General features: G+C 48.0%; 1 protein-coding gene across 1 annotated transcript in view; it reads left to right on the top strand.

The window, feature by feature from the left end:
• anos1 (anosmin 1) overlaps window positions 1-10,000 on the top strand; it is a 122,129-nt gene that overhangs the window by 104,655 nt on the left and 7,474 nt on the right. Inside the window, exons 11-12 of the mRNA XM_079822534.1 lie at window positions 2,050-2,230; window positions 9,100-9,314. Coding sequence (XP_079678660.1) covers window positions 2,050-2,230; window positions 9,100-9,314 — 396 coding nt within the window. The remainder of the gene's footprint in view (window positions 1-2,049; window positions 2,231-9,099; window positions 9,315-10,000) is intronic.

The raw sequence follows: 10,000 nt of genomic DNA, 5'->3' as shown, positions 1-10,000 counted from the left end.
TTGCTATAGGGTTGCTAAGGTGTTGCTAGACAGTTTCTAAGGTGTTCGGAGTAGTTGCCAGGACATTGCTAATGTGTTCTAGGTAGTTGCTAAGATGTTGCTATGCAGTTAGGTTCTAAGATCTTCTGGGTAGTCACTAGGACTGTCCTATGGGGTTGCTGAGGTGTTCTAGTTGGTTGCTAGAGTGTTGCTATGTGGTAACTGAGGTGTTTTAGGTGGTTACTAGGGTGTTGCTATACAATTGTGTTCTGGTGATTGCCAAGGGCATCCTATGTGATTACTGAGGTGTTTAGGTGGTTGTTAGGGTGTTGCAATACAGTTATGTTCTAAGGTTTTCTAGGTGGTTGCCAAGGGCGTCCTATGTGGTTGCTGAGGTGTTTTAGGTGGTTGCTAGGGTGTTGCTATACACTTATGTTCTAAGGTGTTCTAGGTGGTTGCCATGGGTGTCCTATGTGGTTGCTGAGGTGTTTTAGGTGGTTGCTAGGGTGTTGCTATACAGTTTCTAATGTGTTCTGAGTGCTTGCCAGGACATTACGGTGTTACTATACAGTCTCTATGTTATTCTAGGTAATTGTCATTAAATTGCTGTGAGGTTGCTAAGGTGTTGTAGGTGGGTGTAGCTATGCAGTTTCTAAGGTGTTCTGGGTGGTTGCCAAGATGTTGCTCTGGAGTTGCTATGGTGTTGTAGCTGGTTGCTAGGGTGTTGCTATGCCATTTCCAAGGTGTATGGGTGATTGCCTGGATGTTGCTATGGGGATGCTATAGAGTTCTGGGTTATTGCTAGGTGTTGCTATGCAGTTAGGTTCTAAGGTGTTCTAGGTGGTTGCCAGGACTGTCCTATGGGGTTGCTGAGGTCTTTTAGGTGGTTGCTAGGGTGTTGCTGTGACATTTATAACGTATTCTGAGTGGTTGTCCTGACATTGCTGTGGGGTTGCTGAGGTGTTCTAGGTGGTTGCCAAGGGCGTCCTATGTGGTTGCTGAGGGTGTTCTAGGTGGTCGCTAAGGTGTTGCTACACAGTTAGGTTCTAAGGTGTTCTAGGTGGTTGCCAAGGGCATCCTATGTCGTTGCTGAGGTGTTTTAGGAGGTTGCTAGGGTGTTGCTATACAGTTATGTTCTAAGGTGTTCTAGGTGGTTGCCAATGGCGTCCTATGTGGTTGCTGAGGTGTTTTAGGTGGTTGCTAGGGTGTTGCTATTCAGTTATGTTCTAAGGTGTTCTAGGTGGTTGCCAAGGGCGTCCTATGTGGTTGCTGAGGTGTTTTAGGAGGTTGGTAGGATGTTGCTATACAGTTATGTTCTAGGGTGTTCTAGGTGGTTGCCAAGGGCGTCCTATGTGGTTGCTGAGGTGTTTTAGGTGGTTGCTAGGGTGTTGCTATACAGTTTCTTATGTGTTCTGAGTGCTTGCCAGGACATTACGGTGTTGCTATATAGTCTCTACGGTGTTCAAGGTGGTTGACAAGGGCGTCCTATGTGGTTTCTGAGGTGTTTTAGGTGGTTGCTAGAGTGTTGCTATACAGTTATGTATCCAAGGTGTTCTAGGTGGTTGCCAAGTGGTTGCTGAGGTGTTTTAGGTTGGTTGCTGGGGTGTTGCTATATAGTCTCTATGGTATTCTAGGTGATTGTCATGACATTGCTGTGAGGTTTCTAAGGTGTTCTGTGTGGTTGCCAGGACATTGCAATGGGGTTGGTAAGGCGTTGCAAAGCAGTTGCTAGAATGTTCCAGGTGGTTGTTTATGTGTGGTTGCTAGGGTGCTCTGAATAGTTTTTAGGGTGTTGCTATGGGGTTGCTAGAGTGTTTTGTAGCTGAAACAGTAGAGCATGGCGATAGCAATGCCAGGGTCATGGGTGTGATTCCCAGGGAGGGAATGCATACACACACTGAAGGCAATGTAAGTCACTTTGGGCCAAATGCATTCATGTGATGTATTTTATTTGTAGGCATTATTATGGTCTGTTTTTAGGGCGGTTGCATCCACCCAAGTCGCTTTGCAATCCTCTGGTCACCTGATCGGTGGAGGATTGTCATTGATGACTTTGCTTGTCTTCCGCAGGAGAACTTCATCAATCTGCCCAGCCTGCTGTTCTCCTGTAAGTACAGGGTCAGCGTTCACACCCTCAGTGCCAAACGCCGCTCCACCGACGACACCACCAGTTTCCTGACCCCATCCTGCTCCACTCTCCGGAGCAAGAGCACCAAGCCCATCGCCTGTCCCGGGGACTCCTACATGACCGGTGGGCTTTCCTCGGGATTCTGTGTTTTTTTTCAGCCTGAAATATGACATTGAGTGATTACAGTGCCATGGAAATTGAAAAGTGGAGCTTTTTTACTTCATTTTGGTTGTTATTATGCAGTTTTTCTGGTGCATATTTAATTTACTTGGTATCAAGCAGTGTTATTTTAGTATCACTGATATGCTGTTAAAGTTTTATTAATATTCTGATTTTATTTTTATATTTTCAGGGTTTTATATTTTATTAATTTTAGTAAAAAAATATATATATATTTTTGTATTTTCAGTATTTATTTTAAATTTAGTCAATTTTTTTTATTTAGAAATTTTATATTTTATTTAATTGAACTTAATTTTTTTAATTATTATTTTTACTCGAATAGCACTAAGTAGTGTTATCTTAGTATTATTGATATACTAATTGTTTATTTTAATACAATTTTATATTATCTATAAAATGTCATATTGATATACTATTATAGTTTTTATTAATATGTTTTAAATATTTTTTTTAAATATTTTTCAGTTTTTTATTTTAGATTTTAGTCATTTTTTTAAAAAACGAGTAACTTTTTAACATTTAGATTTTATTTTTTAATTATTTTATTTTTACTTGTTATTGTTATTTTAGTATTATTGATATACTGTTCAAGTTTTATTAATATTTTTACGTTATTGTTATTTTAGTTGGTTTATTTTTTTAAAATAATTTTAGTAAAGTATTTGTTTTTTATTTTATTCCATTTAAAACATTTTTTATTTGATTTTATTATTGATATACTATTATAGTTTTTATTAGTATTTTTCAATTCGTTTTTTTCTGTTTTCATTTTTATTTTAGTTGAAGTTTATTATTTAAAAAATATTTTTAGTTAAAAAAATTTAACTTTTTAAAGTCTTTTATTTTATTTTACTTTTATTTTTTAATTATTTTATTTTTTACTTGTTAGTGTTATTTTAGTATTTTAGTTATTTAGTTATTTAGTTATTTAGTTATTTTTAGTTATTTAGTTTTCATTAATATTTTTATTTGTATATTTAAGGTTTTTTATTTTAATTGAGTTTTATTATTTTTAATGATTTTAGTAAAAGATTAGTTATTTAATATTTAATTAAATTTAACATTTATTTTTTATTTAATTTATTTGTATTTTATCAATTTATACTATTATAGCATTTATTAATATTTTTGAATTAGTTTGAATTTTCTTTATAATTTTTATTTTAGTTAAAGTTTTTGTCATATTTGTGTTTTGACATTTTTATTTCTTTGATTGTCTATTTGTTTTTATTTCCGTTTTCATTATTTTAGTACATCAAGTTAAACTAAACAAAAATGAGAAATATTGCCTTGGCAGTTAACCGAAATATTTTTATTTATTTTATGTCAGTGAAAGTCTATTTCGTAAGTAATAAAAATACTTATGGTTTAGGTTTTAAGTTTAAAATACCCTGGCAATAAGTTTGACTCAGTGACTTTCCTTCTGGCTGATCTTCTGCTGTCTTCTGCTGAGATATATCTGATGTTCCCCTTCAAGGGAACTCGAGCTGCGTCACCGCTTTGGGAACGCCCCTGCGTGATTGCGTCGTGAAGCACGTATGTCATCAGTCCAATAGAGAGACGGAACGTCATAGGCGGGTGACGTCATAGACCCGGAAGCTATAAAGCACACCAGCAAACACACGCCGTTAGCTTCTGTTGCCTTCAACAAGCGCTCTGTGTTATTCTGTCCAAGTGTCTTTGTGTTGTGTCTGAGTTCAGACTGTTTTGTTACGTTTGCACTATTCACCACATTGATACAAGAGAAAAAAAAAGTATGACGAGCGAACAGCGTTACAGACAGTGTGTTCCTCCCTGCTCACGCTACATCCCGAGCGGGGATACACACTTGATGTGCGTTGTTTGTTTGGGAGAGCAGCACGCGCAGTCGGCACTCGAGGGTGCCGGCTGCGAGCATTGTGAGGCTCTGCCTCTTCGCGTGCTGCGATCCCGCCGGGCGCTCTTCGAGGAGGGCGTCCCGGTTAACGCTCCCCACGGCACGGGTCCCGCTGCGGCTGAGGCTCAGCGGCGACTCATGTCGTGGGGTTCGCAAAAGGATCTGACGGAGGGGATGGAGACGGGCCCCGCCCTATCTCTTCCTTCACCCGCCAGATCCAGCGCTGCCTCTCTGGGTTCGGGAGCCCGCTCTGCGGCTTCTCCCGCCCGGGGAGCGGCCGCGATACTGCAGCTATCTTCCTCCGAGGAGGTTGATGTCTGTAGCATCGATGCAGGGGGTGGAGACTCGTCACTTCATTCCCCTGCAAGTGAGGAGCTCATGGAGGTGCTGAGCAGAGCGGTGGCCAGACTTCACATTGACTGGCCACATGAACATCATGAGCGAGCTGCTGTAAAAAGCAGACTCGACGAGCGCTTTCTCCCCGCGCGCTCTGTTCAGCCTCCCCGAAGGAGTCTGCCGTTTTTCCCGGACCTCCACACCGAGGTGTCGAGGTCTTGGAAGCGGCCCGTGTCTGCACGCATTTTCACCCCGCAAACGTCCGTGTATAGTAATATCGCGGGGTGTAAGAGACACGGTTATGGTCAGCTGCCTCGGGTTGAACAGACGCTTGCGAGCCATCTGTCACCCGAGTCTGCGTCGACCGTAAAGGCTCCGTCTTTGCCCACAAAGCCTCTTAAAGTGACATCATCTTTTGTGGGCAAAGCATACTCGGCAGCAGGTCAAGCCGCCGCGTGTCTGCACACGATGTCTATCGTGCAGGCATATCAGGCTGATCTGCTAAGGGACCTGGGGGAAAGCCACGAGATCGGAGTCGATACTATTAATGAACTTCGATCGACTGCCGATCTCGCTCTCCGTGCCACCAAGGAGACGGCTCGATGCGTCGGCCGTTCTATGGCAGCCCTAGTGGCCACGGAGAGGCATTTATGGCTAAACCTTACAGATATTAAGGAAAGGGACAAGAGCTTTTTGCTTGATGCGCCGTTGTCTCCGGAGGGCCTGTTCGGTGACGCTGTCACCACGGTTACCGACAGGTTCCTGGAGGCGAAAAAACAGGCAGCGGCGCTCAAGCAGTTCCTTCCCCGTAAGCCCCAGGTCTCGTCTGCTGCTGGGCGGGAGCAGCAGATGCCGAGTACAAGCTCCTCGCACAGGGCGCAGCAAAAAGTGAGTGTCGCCACTCGTACACCCCCGCAGAAAGGGTCGTCGGGTGCGCGGCGCTCACAGGCGCAGCCTTCTAACCCCAGGGCTGATCTGAGGACAGTCATTGTGGCGAGGAAGGCTGCGTCAAAGAAGTCCTGACGCCTCTGGGCCCAGGACAGTGAGGGTGGTCCCCTCCGCGGGCGCACGGTGCTTACCGCTGTACACGGTACCCGTGCGTCCGCGGTACCCTCACGGGGTCAGTCCGCCAACCCCGCCCGAGTGCCGGGGCGCGGAGGGGCCCCGCGGGTCATTCAAGGATGGCCCGCACCCTCTTCGGAGGGAAATTATGCCGTCGAGTCAGTCGTTCCCTGCCGGTTCGCCGCTTCAGGGCGCTGCACTCGCGGTGCAGAGTACATCAGAGACCAGCCTCGAGGGGCTGGTTCCCTTAGTAGATTTTGTGTCAGAGTGGGAAAATCTGCCTCACATATCTCGTTGGGTCCTGCGATGTGTAAAGTTGGGGTACGCGATTCAGTTCAGATGCCTTCCCCCCAACTTCAACGGGGTCCTCTCCACTGTGGTGGACCCGGTGCAGGCTCTGGTGATGACTCAAGAAGTACAGACTCTGCTGCAAAAGGGGGCTATAGAGAGGGTTCCCCCCCCGGACAGGGAGTCAGGCTTTTACAGCCGGTACTTCATAGTGCCAAAGAAGGATGGTGGGCTGCGCCCCATCTTGGATCTTCGCGTCCTGAACCGAGCCGTGGCAAAGCTCAAGTTCAGGATGCTGACACTCAAACAGATCGTGTCTCAGATCAGGTCCGAGGACTGGTTTGTCACGATAGATCTCAAAGATGCGTATTTCCATGTCTCCATCCTTCCGCAGCACAGGAAGTTCCTGAGGTTCGCTTTCAGGGGAGAAGCGTACCAATATCGGGTGCTTCCTTTCGGTTTAGCCCTTTCACCCCGCACGTTCACGAAGTGTGTGGACGCTGCTCTGGTCCCCTTGCGTTTGCAGGGGATCCGCATCCTCAATTACATCGACGACTGGCTGATACTAGCACAGTCAGCGCGTCTCGCGGTTCAGCATCGAGATGTTGTTCTCGCGCATATGAGGAGGTTGGGGCTGAGGCTCAACTCCAAGAAGAGTGTTCTCTCTCCTGTGCAGAAGATCACTTATCTCGGGGTGAGTTGGGATTCGGTCGCTATGCAGGCTCGTCTGTCGGAGCCTCGCGTGGGGTCAATCCTCTCAGCCGTGAAAGGGGTGAAGCTAGACCAGCCGCTCACTGTAAAGCAGTTTCAGAGACTGTTGGGTCTGATGGCAGCCGCGTCCAATGTTATTCCTTCGGGCCTGCTGTTCATGAGGCCGCTACAGTGGTGGCTCAAGACCAGGGGTTTTTCCCCGAGGGGGAACCCCTTTCGCGTAATCAAGGCAACGCGGCGGTGTCTCCGCACCTTGGTTATGTGGAAGGACCCCAGGTTCCTGACCCAGGGCCCGTCGCTGGGGGCACCGTGTCAGCGTACTTCTCTGACCACGGATGCCTCCCTGACGGGCTGGGGGGCGACCATGAGTGGTCGCTCGGCCCAGGGTCTGTGGCAGGAGCACCAGCGTTCATGGCATATAAATTGCCTGGAAATGTTGGCGGTGTTTCAGGCTCTGAAGCACTTCCTGCCGCATCTCAGGGGCCATCATGTGCTTGTACGCACAGACAGCACATCGGTGGTCTCCTACATCAACCATCAGGGGGGCTTGAGGTCTCGTCGCTTATACAAGCTGGCGCGCCTTATCCTCCTCTGGGCTCAGGGAAAATTGCTGTCAGTCAGGGCTATGTACATTCCTGGGCGGTTGAACGTGGAAGCAGACATCCTGTCGAGGCAGGGGCCAAGGCCCGGGGAGTGGAGACTCCACACCGATGTGGTGGAGCTCCTTTGGGAGAAGTTTGGCAGGGCCCAAGTGGACCTGTTCGCCACTCACGAGAACTCTCATTGTCATCTGTGGTTCTCCCTGTCGCCTCCAGCTCCTCTCGGACTGGATGCGATGGTACAGGAGTGGCCGAGGCTGCCCCTGTACGCTTTCCCCCCGATCGCTCTGCTTCCGGGAGTTCTAGAGAGAGTGCGCCGGGACGGGGCCCGTCTCCTTCTAGTAGCCCCGTTCTGGCCGGGCCGGGTATGGTTCTCGGATCTGGTGTCTCTCCTCGACGGCTCTCCCCTGGAGATTCCGTTCCGGAGGGACCTTCTCTCTCAGGCGGGCGGAGTTTTTGTTCACCCCCGCCCGGAGTTGTGGAAACTGTGGGCTTGGCCTCTGAGGGGGCCCAGCTCATAAGTTCCGGTCTCTCAACTGAGGTTGTTGAGACCATTCTACACTCCAGAGCTCCTTCTACGAGGAAACTTTACTACCTGAAGTGGAGACTCTTCACCTTATGGTGTCGAGATCGCCTGCGGGATCCAGTTAACTGCCCTGCGAGCGTGGTGCTGGAGTTCCTGCAGGAGAGATTCTCTGCTGGGTTAGCCCCCTCCACACTAAAGGTGTACGTGGCGGCCATAGCTGCTTACCACACTCCTTTGAGTGGTGTTTCATTAGGGCGACACCCTCTAGTAACTCGTTTCCTCCGTGGAACCTTGAGGCTGAGACCTGTGACACGCACCAGGGTGCCGGCCTGGGACTTATCCATCGTCCTTCGAGGCCTTTCCGAGGCTCCCTTCGAGCCGCTCGAGGAAGTTCCTGAGAAATTTCTCACTTTCAAAACTATTTTTCTTCTTGCTATTTCTTCTCTTAAAAGAATTGGGGACTTGCAAGCCCTCTCTGTCGCACCCTCGTGCTTGGAGTTTGCCCCGGGTATGGCTAAGGCCTTTCTCTCTCCGAGGCCCGGGTATATTCCTAAGGTCCTCACTAATCCTGTGAGACCTATTGTGCTCCAGGCCTTCTGTCCTCCTCCCTTTGTGACGTCAGACCAGGAAAAGTTAAATCTGCTTTGTCCAGTTCGCGCCTTAGACGCCTATATCCACAGAGCTGCCCTGTGGAGAAAAACTGATCAGTTGTTTGTTTGCTACGGACCTCCATCCCGTGGGGGTCCGGTGTCAAAGCAGAGGATGAGCAAGTGGGTAGTCGAGGCTATCTCACTGGCTTATGTGGCGGCCGGACAGCCCTCTCCTTTGGCTGTTCGGTCCCATTCCACTAGGAGTATGGCTGCTTCTCAAGCTCTCTTGGCAGGGGCCTCCCTGCAGGAAGTGTGTGATGCGGCGGGGTGGTCCTCGCCGCATACATTTGTCAGGTTCTATGAACTAGATGTTTCTGCTACTCCGGGGTCTCGGGTGCTCGCCTCGTAGCTGTTACAGGCGGGCATCCAGACTCGCATGGGGACGTGGGTATTCTCGTTCCCAAAGCGGTGACGCAGCTCGAGTTCCCTTGAAGGGGAACGTCTCGGTTACGACTGTAACCTTAGTTCCCTGATGGGAACGAGACGCTGCGTCACCCGGCCATACTCCTCGCATGCCCGCAAGCGCCTTGTTTCAGGCCTTCTTCAGAAGCTAACGGCGTGTGTTTGCTGGTGTGCTTTATAGCTTCCGGGTCTATGACGTCACCCGCCTATGACGTTCCGTCTCTCTATTGGACTGATGACATACGTGCTTCACGACGCAATCACGCAGGGGCGTTCCCAAAGCGGTGACGCAGCGTCTCGTTCCCATCAGGGAACTAAGGTTACAGTCGTAACCGAGACGTTTTTCTTCAACCCTTCAGCGCCTTCGAAGGTTTTGGCTAAGCCTGAAAATCTGACCGCGGCCTTCACCTTCCACGACGGCAACGTGACGGCTAACTTCCTGTGGAGGGTGTCCCGTCCCCAGCCCCATCAGCCAATCACAGGCTTCCAGGTCACATGGGCGGAAGTGTCCACGGAGAGCCGTCAGAACAGCCTTCCCAACAGCATCATCTCCCAGTCTCAGATCCTGCCACCTGTAAGTCGTCTCCAAACACGCGTTCTCCCTTGAAGGCTCACGGCTGCACATAAATTACACTCACATTACGTGATCTTGGCCGATGCTTTCATAAGAGCCTCTCATGGAAAACTGGTTACATATTCAGGTCCAAGAGTGTAAAATATGATACACAATTATGTTGTGTGGATAACGGCAGATGATGAACAAGTGCTGCATGAGCCATGGGTTTACTCACAGTTTACTCACAGTTTAACTCACAGTTTGCTCACAGTTTAACTCACGGTTTAACTCACGGTTTACTCACAGTTTACTCACAGTTTAACTCATGGTTTACTCACAGTTTACTCACGGTTTACTCATGGTTTAACTCACAGTTTACTCACGGTTTACTCACGGTTTAACTCACGGTTTAACTCACGGTTTACTCATGGTTTAACTCACGGTTTACTCGCAGTTTAACTCACAGTTTACTCACGGTTTAACTCACGGTTTACTCACGGTTTACTCATGGTTTAACTCACGGTTTAACTCACGGTTTACTCACAGTTTACTCAAGGTTTAACTCACAGTTTACTCACAGTTTACTCACGGATTAACTCACGGTTTAACTCATGGTTTAACTCACGGTTTAACTCACAGTTTACTCACAGTTTACTCAAGGTTTAACTCAGTTTACTCACAGTTTACTCATGGTTTAACTCAGT

The sequence above is a fragment of the Gobio gobio genome, assembly GCF_949357685.1.
Source record: "Gobio gobio genome assembly, chromosome: 7".
In the NCBI taxonomy this organism is placed as follows: Eukaryota; Metazoa; Chordata; class Actinopteri; order Cypriniformes; family Gobionidae; genus Gobio; species Gobio gobio.
The sequence above is the reverse complement of the archived record's forward strand: the minus strand, read 5'-3'. Positions and strand labels throughout refer to the sequence as shown.